The sequence below is a fragment of the Triturus cristatus genome, chromosome 4_2 (genome assembly GCF_964204655.1).
Source record: "Triturus cristatus chromosome 4_2, aTriCri1.1, whole genome shotgun sequence".
Taxonomy (NCBI): Eukaryota; Metazoa; Chordata; class Amphibia; order Caudata; family Salamandridae; genus Triturus; species Triturus cristatus.
In genome coordinates this window covers 71,701,396-71,717,039 of record NC_140586.1, presented here as the reverse complement: position 1 = coordinate 71,717,039, position 15,644 = coordinate 71,701,396, and the positions used below count along the sequence as shown (strand labels likewise).

The 15,644-nt window shown below is 49.3% G+C and overlaps 1 protein-coding gene across 2 annotated transcripts in view; it reads left to right on the top strand.

Moving 5' to 3' along the window:
* ECSIT (ECSIT signaling integrator) overlaps positions 1-12,817 on the top strand; it is a 126,096-nt gene extending 113,279 nt beyond the window's left edge. For both annotated transcript variants that reach the window (XM_085600573.1, XM_085600574.1), the window contains one exon: positions 12,060-12,817. In XM_085600573.1, the coding sequence (XP_085456699.1) occupies positions 12,060-12,280 (221 nt within the window). In that variant the 3' untranslated portion in view covers positions 12,281-12,817. The remainder of the gene's footprint in view (positions 1-12,059) is intronic.
* The last annotated feature ends 2,827 nt before the right edge of the window (positions 12,818-15,644 follow it).

Sequence of the window (15,644 nt, the reverse complement as noted above, 5' to 3'; positions counted from 1 at the left end):
GGCCTGTTCCTGCTGTCCAGGTCCTTAAGATGGTTTTTCTTGCTTCTTCCCACACAGGGCTCCAGGCTGGGCTCAGTCAGTAGGGACTAGTATCAAGGGTGGGTTTATGGACCCCACTCCAGGCACATGTTTCCACCCCTGCTGCCTCACTCCTTCCTCCTTCAGGTTTCTGCTGCTCACTCTTCACCAGTCAGGTGCCAACTGCCAGCTCCAACTGCCAACTCTCTGTCTTAGCTTCCCAACATTCTAAACCGCCTCCAACTGTCACAGGGTTCTGGAATGTTCTGGAAGGTGCTAGTAGGTTCCAGTGGGTGCTGGTGATGTCACAGATGGCCACCATTTTGTGCTCCAGGCCCTCAGACAGAAGTTCCAGGGGTAGCTAAAATGGCTCCCTGAATCTGCAGCAACACTAAAAAGTCTGGTGGTTCCCAAAAAGGAAAAATTCAAACAGGGTTTGAGGCAAAAGTGGGACAAAATAAATAATGATGAGGAGGGACCACCCAAAGGGCTGACAGGTCTAACACGCGTCCCCCCCAGCTGAAAGTGGGGAGAGCTACCAAACCCCTTGGGAGTTCTCATCACTAAGGCGGAAATACCTTGAGAGTCCGTCTGCATTGGCGTGGTCCACTCCAGGCCGATGTTCCACCTGAAAGTCCATTCCCTGTAGGGAGATAGACCACCTCAACAACTTGGGATTCTCCCCCTTCATCTGCATCAGCCAACGAAGGGGTCGGTGGTCGGTCTGAACTAGGAAGTGCGAGCCAAACAGGTATGGCCGCAACTTCTTCAGAGCCCATACCACTGCAAAGGCTTCACGCTCAATTGCACTCCACTTCTGTTCCCTGGGAAGTAGTCTCCGGGATAGGAAGACCACGGGTTGATCCAGACCCTCTTCATTGAGTTGCGATAACACTGCCCCAATGCCATGTTCTGATGCATCTGTCTGGACAATGAACTCCTTGGAAAAGTCTGGGGCCCTTAAGACCGGGGCCTCGCACATGGCTTGCTTCAGCTTCACAAAGGCCTGCTGACAAGCCTCCGTCCAGACTACCCGTCGAGGTTGTTTCTTGGACGTGAGCTCCGTGAGGGGGGCTACAATGGTACCGTACCCCTTCACGAAGCGGCGGTAATATCCCGTGAGGCCCAGAAAAGCTCGGACCTCAGTCTGAGTCTTGGGAGGTTCCCAGGCCATGATGGCCTCGATCTTCGCCTGGAGGGGTTGCACCGCTCCCCTACCCACCAAGTGTCCAAGGTACACTACCGACCCCTGCCCGATCTGGCACTTGCTGGCCTTGATCGTTAATCCAGCTTGTCTCAGGGCCTGGAGAACAGCTTGCAGGTGACGCAAGTGATCCTCCCAGCTGTTACTGAAGACGGCTATGTCATCCAGATAAGCAGCAGAGAAACTCTCCATTCCGGTGAGGATCTGGTTTACCAGGCGCTGAAACGTGGCAGGTGCGTTCTTGAGCCCAAAGGGCATCACACAGAACTGGTAGTGGCCATTGGGCGTGGAGAAGGCTGACCTTTCCCTTGCTCCATCAGTCAAAGAGATCTGCCAGTACCCAGAAGTAAGGTCAAAGGTACTTAGATATTGGGCAGCTCCCAGCCGGTCAATCAATTCATCCGCCCTAGGGATCGGATGAGCATCAGTTTTGGTCACTGAATTCAGTCCCCGGTAGTCCACACAGAACCTCAGTTCCGGTTGGGCACCCGGTGGTGCAGCTTTTGGTACTAACACCACCGGACTGGACCAGGGGCTGCTAGAAGGTTCGATCACTCCTAGCTCCAGCATCTTAGTGACTTCACTATGAATGCTGGCCTTCACCTTGTCTGACATCCGGTAGATCTTGGACTTCACAGGTGGGCTGTCTCCTGTGTCCACGTCATGGACGCACAGGTGAGTCCTACCCGGGACAAGGGAGAACAACGAAGAGTACTGTCCCAGGACCTGGCGGCAGTCCTCCCGCTGTTCAGGAGTTAGAGATGGGGAGAGAATCACTCCCTCCACCGACCCATCCTTCTCTTGAGACGCAAACAAATCAGGGAGAGGCTCGCTTTCCACGTCCTCTCCTCCGTCAGTCACCATCATCAAGATGACTTCGGGCCTCTCGTGGTGGGGTTTGAGGCGGTTGGCATGCAGCACCCGCAGGGGCTGACGAGGGGTCTTCAGGTCCACCAAGTAGGTAGCCTTACCCTTCTTCTCCAACACCTCAAAGGGTCCTGACCAGCGATCCTGGAGGGCGCTAAGCTCTCCTGGTTCGATCACCCACACCTTCTGGCCAGGCTCCAACTCCACCGGGTGAGCGTTGTGGTCATACCACGCCTTCATCACTGCTTGGCTGGCCTCCAAGTTGTCAGAAGCTTGCTTCCACAACTTAGCCATTTGGCTCCGGAAGGCCAGAATGTAGCTCACCACGTCCTGGGGAAGCTTTCTGGGAGTTCTTTCCCATCCGTCTCTCACCAGGTTGAGAGGTCCACGTACAGGGTGCCCATACAGAAGCTCGAAGGGGCTGAAGCCCACTCCCTTCTGTGGCACTTCCCTGTAGGAAAAGAGTAAACAGGGTAGGAGGACGTCCCATTTCCTCCGCAGGCTTTCAGGCAGACTTCTGATCATGCCCTTCAAGGTTTTGTTAAACCTCTCCACCAGACCATTGGTCTGGGGGTGGTAAGGAGTGGTGAACCGGTAGGTCACTCCTCACTCCTTCCACATGGCCCGCATGTACGCTGACATGAAGTTGGTCCCCCTGTCGGACACAACTTCCTTGGGAAACCCACTCGGGTAAAGATTCCCATCAGGGCCCTAGCCACAACAGGTGCTGTTATGGTCCTCAGAGGTATTGCCTCTGGGTACCGTGTGGCATGATCCACCAGAACCAGGATAAACCTGTGACCAGCTGACGTTGGCGGATCTAACGGACCCACAATGTCGATGCCCACCCTTTCAAAGGGGGTGCTAACGACAGGAAGTGGTTCCAGGGGAGCTTTCAGCTTCACCCCTGTTTTCCCACTGGCTTGGCAAGACACACATGTCCGGCAGTAGGTATCGGACGACACTTTCATCTGAGGCCAATAAAAGTGTGGGACAAGACGGGCGAAGGTCTTGTCTTGCCCCAAGTGTCCTGCCAATGGTATCTCGTGAGCCAACTCCAGAAGGAAGGCTCGATAACGTTGAGGGACTACCAAGGCTCGTGACGATCCGTGTAGGGGTGCCTTGGGTTCACTGTAGAGGAGGCCATCCTCCCAGTAAACACTGTAGTTCCCTTCAACGTTCCCTGCTGCCTGGGCTTCGGCCTGTCGCCTCAGCCCCTCAAGGGTAGGGCACTCCCTCTGGCCCTGGCAGAATTCCTCCCTGGACGGGCCTCCCTCCACGTGCCACTCGGCCGGGATGGGTAGGTCCTCCAGTTCGGTGACATCCCCCACCGCAGACTCCTGGTCCACCACCTCCGGTGGCCTATCCGTCCTACGGGGTGTGGACGCCGAGGCAGGCTCCTCCTGTCCTCGGTTCTTCCCTTGACTGGCAGCTGGCTGGGCCTTTGTTCCAGGCTCCAGCCGAAACGAACTCCCTCTCCGGGTAGTCGCGGACCCTGTGCTCACACAGGCCCAGTCAGGTGTACCCAGCATCTCAGTATGAGTCCGGTATTCCACCTCCTTCCAAGCGTTGTGCTCCATGTCATTCCCCAGTAGACAATCGACTGGCACGGCAGGGCTTACGGCAACTCGAAGTGAACCTGCAACCCCCCCCATTCAAAGGGAACCTCGGCCACTGGATAGTGGCCTGTTCTGCCGTCAGCCATCGCGGCTGGGTGGAGTACATCGGGAATTACCTGCTCTGGAGACACCAGTTGACTACGTACCATAGTCATACTGGCTCCTGTGTCTCTCAGAGCCTCCCCTCTTTGGCCGTTGATGGTGACCCACTGCCCATACTTTACAGTATTTGCGGGCACCTGGATCTTAGGAACCATCTGCCGTTCTCCCAGGGACACTAAAGTGACACCCGCCCACTCCCTTCCCTTAATTAAAGGCATCTCCTCCCCGAGCACTACACTAGCTACTCCGGGGGTCTTTCCTCCAATGGGAGGGGGTGGTCGTTTCAGGCACTTCGGATCTCCTTTATAGTGTCCAACGCCACCGCACTCGTAGCAATGGACAACCCTTGGCTGCTGACTCTGGCCAGGATTAGGGTTTCTGGGTGGGTTAGCCCTAGGGGTGAATCCTGTTCCCTTACCTTGGAAATTTTTTTGGGGGCCTTTGGAGAACTCCTTTTTCTTTTCCCCTCCCTCTTTCTTCTGGGGGGCGCCCTGTCCGGCCTTTTGAGTATCCCCTCCAGTCCCCCTTGTGGACACCCGGGTACTAGCCCAAATGTCCGCCTCCTCAGCAAGCTTCCGGGGACTGGTCAGCTTGCTATCCACCAGGTGTTGACGCAGTTCAGGGAAACATTTCTCGAGCAGGTGTTCCTTCAGTACTAGATCAAACAACCCCTCGTAGTTCCTCACTTCACTGCCCTGAATCCAACCCTCTAGTGCCTTCTTTGCATAGTCCAGGAAGTCCACCCAATTCTGTGTGCCCAGTTTGTGACTACCCCTGAACGTCTGTCTGTACTTTTCGGGTGTTAGTCCAAACTTTCTTATGAGCGCCAGTTTCATGGTGGGGTAGTGGGTCTGCTCATCCTCCTCGAGGGCCAATAATGCATCCCTACCAGCTGGAGGCATGTACTTGTACAATCCCCCTCCCCAGTACTTCTCTGGAACCCCATGGGCCCTTAACGAGACCTCATAGGCCGCTAGCCACTTGGCGATATCGTCACCCACCCCATAGCTAGCTACTATGTCCTTTGGCAGGTAGGGTTTGGGTTCCCTGGTGTACTCTCGTTCTTCGCTGCCACCGTTAGGTACAGGGTGTGCCCCGATTCTCAGGATCTGAAGATCTATCTCTTTCAGCCTTATCTCATGAGCCATCCTCTGTTCCTCCTTCTCCTTCTCCAGCCTTGCTAAGTCCCATGTGAGCTGTCTTTTCTCCCTCCGGTCTGTTAACTCCACTTCAGACAAGCCACCGCTAGAGGCACTGCTGCCCTTCCTGGAAAGTGTCCTGGGCCCCGCTGACAGGTTCCCCACCTCAGGTTGGTACAAACCAGCTCCCTCACTGTCGGGCTCTCTATCCCTGTCCTCCTCCTCAGCCTTGCTTTCCCGTCGTGCCTCCCCCCAAGCCCTTAAGCTGGTTTGGAGTGCACCCTTCTTTGCTCCTGGGGGACAATACACCCCCTCCCGCTGACAAAACTCCCTGAGTTGGGCCACAGTGTACGTTTCTAAATTCTCCAGTACAAACTCCATCTTGCCCACTCAGGTCAGAGGACAGTTATTTGCAGTAACAATGCAGGGGGGTACCTTTAATAATACCTCCTCCCACCACCAGAGTAAATTTGGAAAAAACAAAAACCCACAATTAGGAAGGCCGCTTTGAGAACTCCCGGTGTAGGCCTATGGACTACCCACAGTTATTGTTGAGTATACGTAGGCACAGCTCTATCCCACCACTGAACACCAATTAATGTTGGAAATACTCCACTCCCACACCGGTAAGGGTTGGTGGTAACGGGGTCTTTCCAGGACATACAGTGGTAGCTTGGCTCGAGTGGTCAGGAATCAGGCACCGTGCTAAGCATACGACATACCCATACAATAACCATGCGTGCATCCGTTCCAAAAACGACTCTACACCGTAAAAATTATGAAAATATCTCTGTTTATCTTCTTTTTCTCTTAGTTGCTGATTAGATAAATAATAACACAATCACAATATACAAAGCTTTTTAAATAGTGCAGGTCAAATAAATACTGGCTTAATGATTCAATAAATAGGGGTGATCATAAATAAGGAAGGCATAAATATAAGTGCAAAACATACAGGCAATTAAATATTCTGAGGCAATAAATACTGCAAACCAATAAATATTGTGCGACAATAAATACTGTGGAACAATAAATACAGTGAAGCAATAAATAGGTTAAATACAATAAATACAGTGCCCTCAATAAATAATTAAAAGCTGACAGTGACACTTATAGAATCAGATCACATTTAGATCTCTATGGGCTGATTTGGCCCAGGCACAGCTTGTAGTTATGTGGATGGCTTGAGGGTGTCTACTCCCTGGCTTGGACAAGGCTGAGGCCTAAACTGAGGTAGATCAAGGGGGGAATACTAGTGACCTGGCTCTCTCACTCTACACAACCCCTCTGAATTAGTCTCAGCTCACCCCTGGCACAGTCCAGCTGGTTCCAGCACCTCTCCAACCCCTAGAGTAGTCTCTTAGGATTCCACAGGGCCTTTGGCGCCCTCTATTCCACTTACTGCCCTTTTTCTGAAGTTCCGACGCCGCTGGAGTCGTGTCGACGCCGTGAGGCGGTTCCGGTTCGATGTCGGCGGCCTCGGCACAATGTCAGTTCTTGACGACGCCGGCAGGCGGTTCCGGATCGATGTCGGCGGCCTCGGCTCGATCTCGACCTCCGATTCTATGGCGTCGGGCAGTCTTGGCTCGATGTCGACTTCGGGCGGCTCCGGTCCGATGGCGACCTCAGTTTCGATGACGTCGGCCGGCCTTGGCTCGATGTCGACTTCCGGCGGCTCCGGAGTGCGATCCTCACTCCCGACCTCCGGTGCTCCTCTCCTCGGGTTCCGGCGACTCCGGAGTGCGACCTCACTCCCGACCTCCGGTGCTCCTCTCCTCAGGTTCCGGCGACTCCGGAGTGCGATCTCCACTCCCGACCTCCGGCACGCTTCACCTCGGTCTCCCGCGACTCCGGAGGGCGGACTTCACTCCCCCGTCGACGCCGCTCACTCGACCTCGGGTGACTTCCTCCTCGACCTCTGGTACTTCTACGACCTCCGTCGGCGCCCTCTCTCGACCTCTGGCGGATCCGGGTACGACGTCTGCTTTTCCAGTCAGTGCCGCTTCTCCACCTCGGGCTCCAGGTCTCCAGGCTACTCGACGTCGGACTCCAGGGAAACCAGTATCCAGGTCAGGATCTTGCTGTTCTTGGATTCTAAGGCCTGTTCCTGCTGTCCAGGTCCTTAAGATGGTTTTTCTTGCTTCTTCCCACACAGGGCTCCAGGCTGGGCTCAGTCAGTAGGGACTAGTATCAAGGGTGGGTTTATGGACCCCACTCCAGGCACAAGTTTCCACCCCTGCTGCCTCACTCCTTCCTCCTTCAGGTTTCTGCTGCTCACTCTTCACCAGTCAGGTGCCAACTGCCAGCTCCAACTGCCAACTCTCTGTCTTAGCTTCCCAACATTCTAAACCGCCTCCAACTGTCACAGGGTTCTGGAATGTTCTGGAAGGTGCTAGTAGGTTCCAGTGGGTGCTGGTGATGTCACAGATGGCCACCATTCTGTGCTCCAGGCCCTCAGACAGAAGTTCCAGGGGTAGCTAAAATGGCTCCCTGAATCTGCAGCAACACTAAAAAGTCTGGTGGTTCCCAAAAAGGAAAATTCAAACAGGGTTTGAGGCAAAAGTGGGACAAAATAAATAATGATGAGGAGGGACCACCCAAAGGGCTGACAGGTCTAACAGACCAAATTTAACTTATGAGCCTGTGACCACTTCAGTTGATAGCCTTTTTTCCTAGTTAGAATCACACCATCCATTACCTGTTGATGATCTTTTGCCTTGAATAGGAAGCTTAGGTGGATAAATCAGATGGCATGGTCACTATAACAGGAAAATAGAGAGCCTGTATGGACCAATTTCCCGTCTAGCGTGGCAGATGCTAAAATAAAATCGATTGTGGACTCTTGGTTTCCCCTTCAAAATGTTCTCCCTGTCTCACCTGCTTTCACATTGTTTATTATTCCCAGATTCCACTTATGTAGTAATCTATTTAAAGCTTCACCGTACACGTTATGCATTAAATGTTGGAAAGGATTAAAATGGGGGTCTTCTAATCCACACCACTTATTTCGATAAGGGGAGCATCTTTTGGTTCCATATGTTTGCTTATGTATTCATGCAAATTTTGATGTATGAGATATATATATATTTATTAAGTTGCATATGAGTGTTATGTATATATATTTTCTACACACCATCCGCTGTTTGCGCTAATACTATAAGATATACAAATACAGTAACTGCTTGCTATTCTGATTCAAGCATATTAATCTATGAAAGATCCAGTACTGGAAAAGAAAATATGTTACTTACCTGTAACTGCAGTTCTCCACTATTGGTTTCTTTCATAGATTCACATGTGAAGGACATAAATAGGCTATTCAATTGACTCTTTCACTGCCATTATAGCCTATGATAGTGTTTCATTGCCGTTATAGCATATGATAGTGACACATACAGCTTTATTATGGTATAGTGGGACTCCTACCTCCACAAAGGGGAATGATTCAAGCATGTGAATCTATGAAAGATACCAATACTGGGGAACTGCAGTTACAGGTAAGTAACTTATGGGGGAAACACTTAACAGAACTACACAGAAGAGAACAGAGATGCGACGGAGGGGCTCTGGTAAAGCACTATCACCACCATCTCAAGCGCAGGAGAGGCTCCTATCTGAGCTCAATAGATGTAGTAGGGAGACAGCAGTGCGGGCAGGAAGGAGGGTTTAGTTATTTTTTGGGGAGGGGAGGGAGGGAGGGGGGGATTCTTCCTGGTTGTATGCAGAAGCGGTCTTCGACTGAATATGTGACTGATAAACTCGGGACTTGGGGTTACTAGACCAAGTAAGGTCTGCAATGTGATGCATTAAGCTGAACCCGTTTCTTGTCCACTGGGGCCGCGGAAAGCGGACCTGCTGTATAACATGTAAAAGGCAATAACATTTGTTTAAAAAAAAATATATAGACTTCTTTTCTTCTGTGTCTAAGGAACCCACACTGAAGGTTCATAAAAAGACAGAGATTTTGAAAACTAAGATTTCACCCAAACTCTTTTAGGACGACTGCTTATAAGCCCACAGCTCTGACAGTCTCTTCACTTACCTTTCCTTCTCCAATGACTTTGTGTTCAGGAGATCCATATTTCTCCCTTCTGTGGGGGGCCACAGTTGAATAAACCATTGTCTGCATCATCTACTGTGGTTTTTAGAGCATCGGTGGTCTGCTGTTGGAGACCACCATTAGTGACAGCAATTCCACCTTTGGTGCCTGCCTCACCGACCAACCAGCTGGGTGAGGTTACCATAGGTGCCCCTTCAGCGATGCCATTGGCTGCTTTCTCTTTGATAATAACTCTGACAACCGTACAATCATAGAAGTCTTTCAAGAACTGGAACCCTATGATAGCCACAAGGGCATTACCATAGTTTTTTTCCCCAGAATACACTTCACCAAGCAATACATCTACTTACCCACTACCTAAAATCTTTAATATCGAAGGGTCTAAGGATGAAGGCTCCATTTGGATTGGCCTACAGCTTAGCAACTAAGAGACCACTTCAAAATGGCGGATGAAGGAAGAAGACGCCAATCTAACAAGTCATGAGGATCAGGATGACCAGGAAAATTTCACAAAGCAATTCTGAATTCACTTATTCCAAAAGTGATGAGAACAGCTGATGATGGTAGGCTCTCCTGTATTAAGATACTCATTGTGCTCCTTACTACGATGATAGTAAATTTCTAAAGGTACCCATGCTCTTAATTACAGTCCGTCTCATACAGGATCTCCTACAAATGATATCAGATTAATCACCAATGCAACAGCCCGTGCTGCTGTTACAGGTAGTGCAGCAATTGCTGCCAATTCCTACAAGCACTCTTACCATAGTTAGCAGCGATGAAGCTGGATGAAAAGGGTGAAGTCTGGAATTATGTCCTTGCCAGGCAAGGAAGAGAATTGAAATATGATACTTCAACCTCTGGTCCATTGGCCTTGCCCCAGGAGACTCACCCCAGATTACATCACCAGGTTTCATTCTTTAGGGTAAAGATCACACAATAGATTTGAGCTGCCAATCTCCAGCATGTCAACATATTTAATGTATAACTTTCATGACCCACAGCAGAAAACTCTCAGACCAATCGGATTAATGATCAGATTCGACAGGAGGGACTGAAGGTCATGCAAACACCAGCTAAAGTCAGTGGTGGTCCCATAGTTGTAGACAAAGCATTAGATCCCAGACAACACTCCAGCCTGTTTCATTGGGTATCAAATGGCAGAGACTGTTATGCTGCAAGCAGCTCAAAGGAGGCGCCAGTATCTGACCTCTCCATGCACTGCTTCCCATGACCGTGAAGGGAGGCAAATGGAAAACATTGAGAAGTGAGTATCCTTGGTGTGGTACGTCTAGCTGGACTGCTATGCCATGGCTGTTCTCATTAGATGCAATGCCAGATGTGGTTGAAATGTTGAAACTGATACTGATACTTGAAAAAAAGCACAGCAATGTAAAGTCTTGCAAGAGGGTGAGCTAGCCGCTATGGACATAGTCAACACAGGTATTATGCAGCTGGTGGAGCAAGCAGTCCTCCTTGGGCAGTGTTGGTTGAGATGCTTATTGTTTAGGCAGGATGTCCAAAGCAGGATCTGATTCAATGGCAAGACTCTCTTTGAATGACATGTGAATGAAGATCTCCAGCATATCCAGACAGACAACGATACTGCAAGGAAACATGAGACAGATGGGTCCTCAACCTTGCATAATATGGTCATACCCTAGGGCTCACCCAGAGGCCCTGCAGGTTCCACCATGCAATACTAGGCACCAACACCTCTGCTGCCTTCAAAGATCCTCTCCTCTCTTTAAAGAAAGGAGCACTTGGACTTGATCTATTATAACAACGCATTGAAAATTGCCTGATCCACCTATGTTAGAATAGTGGCGGGATAAATTGTTGACTATTAGGATATGTATTGTTTTTCCAGAACCACAAAGAATTGATTGCTAAAAAATATGGAATAACTTCTTTCAATTGAAAGATGAAGCCTAACTTTTCATAATTGCTCCTCTGATTTTGTACGATAATAACTTGTTAGGGTTTTTTCAGTTGATTTGATATTTTAGAATATGTTATAGCAACATGCAATATTAACCATTTTTTTTAACTTCTGCATATCCCCAATAAAATAAATTTAAAAAAGATTGCCTCAGTATGTACGTGGCAATCAATCATTTCCTCACTTCAGAATGAAACTTAAACTTCTTCTCAATAAATTCCTAAATCCTCCCCTCTAAATCATCTGACTGGCCTGATGCTCCTACCCCACACCACCCAATTAAATATGATCATCACTACCTCAGGGAAAATTGTGCCTCTGCTCTCCCCCCTTCGCAACACCCTACCATAAGTACCTCAGAACTATATCATCCACATACCCCACTGTCTACCATATACTTCTTTTATATACTTCTCCTATATATTTTTATTCACTCCATATGTAACTTATGTAGTGGCTGCTGTGCGAGCTCTGTAATGCGATCTGATACCTTTGGGTCAAGTTTGCGCTATACAAAACTCACTTAATAAAATAAATAAATTGTGATACACTACTTGCCATTACCTGATTGAAGCATGTGAATATATGAAAAATCCAATGTAGGAGAAGAAATAAGTTAGATACTCATTTGTGGCCCACCCTTCTCCCCAGGCAGAAGTCCGCTTAATGTAAATATACTCTTTCATGCTCGTGTTGCGATGTTCGATATTGTGGCCTCTGTAGGGGGAGTGGTGATCAGTGCGCAATCACCTGATTTGTAGAAATGTAGGTTTTTTCCAATGAGGCGATTGTGCTGCTACTCTTTGGAGGTTTTCACTCACACTTGAGGTTTATGGTGCTATTTTAATGTAACCATGGGACTTCCAGCTTGGCCACAGGAAATAATTCAAGCATGTCAATTTTTGAAAGATAACAAGACTAGAACTGTGCCTACAAGGAAGAACCCTATTTTGTTTCTCTCTTTCCATTAAGTTGTAAGCAGTGAAGTTTACTGTGTGCTTTAGTAACGTCTATGGTGTTCTTTTCTCCTCTCCTCTCCTCTCCTCCTTCCCCTCTCCTTCCCTCACCTCCCCTCCCTTCACCTCCCCTCCCCTCCCCTCCCATGCAGTGGATGAAGGTCCGGTGTACGCCATGTGCATGGCTGGGTCAGGAGACCAGGCGACGCTTGCTCGGTGGATCTCGGGCTTGCAGGAAACCAACCCAGTTTTAGGCCACACCTCTGTGATATTCCGGGTAGAATCTGGGACCCGTGAGATGCAGGCCGCGTCAGAACCACTAGAACAGCACACAGATTACGTGGAGCTACGAAGACAGAAAATGACTCAATAGTTCTGCCACTAGACCTTGTGGCGGTGCAGGGTAAAACGTATTTGCTTCCCACTAGAGTCAGCTACACAAAGGTGCACCTTTGTGTCATAGGAGTGGACTGTAGAACACCTTGCACGAGACCCCTCAAAAATCTTTCATATTGGTTTTAAAAAATGACAGGAAATCGATTTCACTCTGCATATAGCATCACAGCTGTGTAACAAACCATGTGTAATAGATTCACCAAAACCAGCTGCAGAGTTAGACATTAGGAAGAACTGAACTTTTAACACCTACTCATCTGCCTCCATGTGATTGGTTTTGAACATTTTTCCTTGCGGCAAAGGTTTTTATTTGGGCCGATAGGCTCAACAGCAACAATGGCTGTATTCTTCTGGGTATTTCTGCACTCTGTCTGAAACTTGGAACCAGAAGAAGCTGTAAACTACGGTCAGTCTTGAAAGCGACCTGTGTGTACAATAACCGCTCTTTTTTTGACTATAGTATTTCTGTGTCATGGAATTTTCTCTGAATTAAATAAACAGTAGAATGATTCTGCACCTATTTCCTAATCCTTCACCTCCACTGTTTTACCCGTTAAACCATTCAAAAGAATTTGACTCGATGAAGAACTTCAGTTGCAAGTAAATATTTGTTTTCCAGTATGGTTTCCAATAACTCGCAGGTCCGCTTTAAAGGCGTCATATTTGAAGAGCAAAAGACAGCTGGAATACAATACAAACAGTAACAAAACAATTTGATGTGCCACAGACAGATAAAACCGCATCCAAATGTTACTGGAAAAGTTGGAAACAGAAAACATTTTAAGGAAAGTATTTCGGCCATTTGAGTTTGAGCCTACTAAATAGCACAGCTGACTGGTTGTGAAAGACATATTCTGGACTTACCAATAACATACAGATGCCTGGAGCCTGCCCACGGATTTCCATTTGGTTGGGTTTACTGTCACTCTCATTTGTCTACTTCTTATTCAAGCTTGTCATTTTTGTGTTTGTCCCTCCCATGGAGCATAGCCTGTTTACCATCTCTTTAGATTAACTGACTTCTATGCTTACCCTGGTTGCTTTTCAAGCACTACTTTTTTCTTTTTTGTTACGCACTCCAGGTACTAGTGTATTCTAGCGGTCCCCCTCCTGTACTTCTGTCCCACTGCACTCACTGCTGCTTCCTGTTGCCAGTGTGCTTCTACGCCCCCCATGTTGCTCATTCTTGTGTATACCCTTGTTTTTCTGCCTGTGTGCTTCTCCAAGTTGCTGTCTTGCCCATTGCTTCTCCTCTGCAAACCACTCTCCATGTTGCTTCTCCGCACCCGCGGCCTCCTTCTCTGTTGGCCTTACTTCTCCTCCCCACTTCTTCCCTCTGCATTTCTTCTAACCCCTCCACCCTCCGTTTTACTCCCCCCCCCCCCCCCCCCACCAGCACCCTCCTCTGCTGCCTGTTGCTCTTCCTCACCACCCATTGCGTTTCTTACCCTGCACACAAATAACCAATACAGCGCAAACAGCAGCAGTACAAGCTTCTTTTCGCATTGAACCGGTACAGCTCTAGCAGCTGATGTACTCCAATTTTCCTCATACACATGCAAATCAGCTACATGGACAGCAGCACTGCGTGTCCCTCATATATACAGAGCACAACAGAATATGCTAGAACACATGCACTCACAAAACATAACAGTAATAATATTGGCAGCAGCAGTACATGTGTCTCATATAATAAACAAATACTGGAAGGTGTATTCTAAGCACACATGCTTGCATCTTCGTGAAAAGCATGGGTACAGAACAGACAGTAGCAGTGTAAGCTGACACGCAATTCGACCGCCACCCATCCATGCCCGCACATCTAGCCACCCTAACCCCCATACAAGATGGACACTAGCAATGCATGTGTCCCATACATAGCAGCAGTGTAAGAGCTCTCACGCACAACCGGTACAACATAGGTAGTAACAGTGCATGAGTCTCACAAACGTACACAACAGTACTGAGCAAGCAACAACACAAGCGCACAGATATATCACGGAAAATAGCATTGCTTATGTCTGTCTCATACATAGAACATGTACAGAAGTGGCAAGATGGCGGTCGGCTGAGGCGACCGCTGCAGGTCGGAGCACCATGACTCAGTGAGATCAACATTAAACAGTAAATCCCAACCCCCACCCCAGGGAAAAAATAAGAAAATGCTCTTGGCCCTACTGAAGGCCCCGCAGGAGCTACTTACAGGACGATTTGGCATTCTTCTGGAGCTGCTTTTCGCTTGGCGTAAACTGCGGGCTCCCCTTGAGTGCTCCGACAGCCCCGGGCGACGCTCAACGGAGGCGATGAAGCCGAAGGCTGCTCCCCACAAGCCAAGCAGGAAGGAGACGATGGCCTACCCATCAGGAGGGAGCCCCGTGGCGGACCCAGCCAACAACGCGGCAAGGCGCTCCAACAAAGAGCCGGGCACTGGAGGAAGGCGACTCCGGCAGGTCCCGACCTGGAACAAGAACGCCCCAGAAGGGAAATGGAAAGGCGGAGCTGCACACCAGCAGCCCCTGCCCGGTACCACAGTGGAAGAGCTGCTGAGAGGGATGAAGAAGCTTGCTGAGCTAAGCAATTCTGCAACATCTCCTGCGGGCATCAGTCGCGGGCACAAGGAACGTGTGGAGGAGTGGCGAGAAGAAAACCCGAAGGCAGCTTCTCAGGAATGCGTGAAGATAGTGACAACTAATAACGATCAACAGCATCAGGTGACTATTGAGGGGAACAAATGTGACTGATAACAGTGAGATGGGCGCAATTGAGGTTTCCTATGTGGCAGGCACTAACATGGGAGAGGACGGGATAGAAGAGATTCAAGATAGAACTACCAACAGCAGTCCCACCCGTCTCGAGCTCAGCAAAGATAGCCTTGCAAGAGGGGGGGAGATGCCAGGAAACTCCCTAAACACCTTCAGCAATCCACCCAATGTCAGTACGACACCCCAGGGAAAGCAGGACAACCAATACCTCGCACTAAAGGAAACAGAGTGGGGGGGGTGGAGAGAACAACCTGGAAGGCTACAGACTGCTTCTACTCTCAATCGGTGGATACTTGCTCAGCAGATGAGTCAATTTCCCTCTCAGACTCAAGCGAGGGCGGAAGCCTAGAGGACACCAGCGGGTGGATTCCGCTGCGGCCCTGCGCAATGCAACTAGGAAATCAAGGCGGCCAGAGAAAGCTGCAGGAGGAAAAAAGGAAAATGCAGAGCTAAACTAGGACTACTCTCTAGCTAGCCAACTGGTGGGGGCTGCAGCAGGAGCGCCAAAGGACCCTGAAGATAGCGCTGTCTCAATGCTGAATGTCATCCTACAATCTATCATGTCTCACAGGGAGGAAA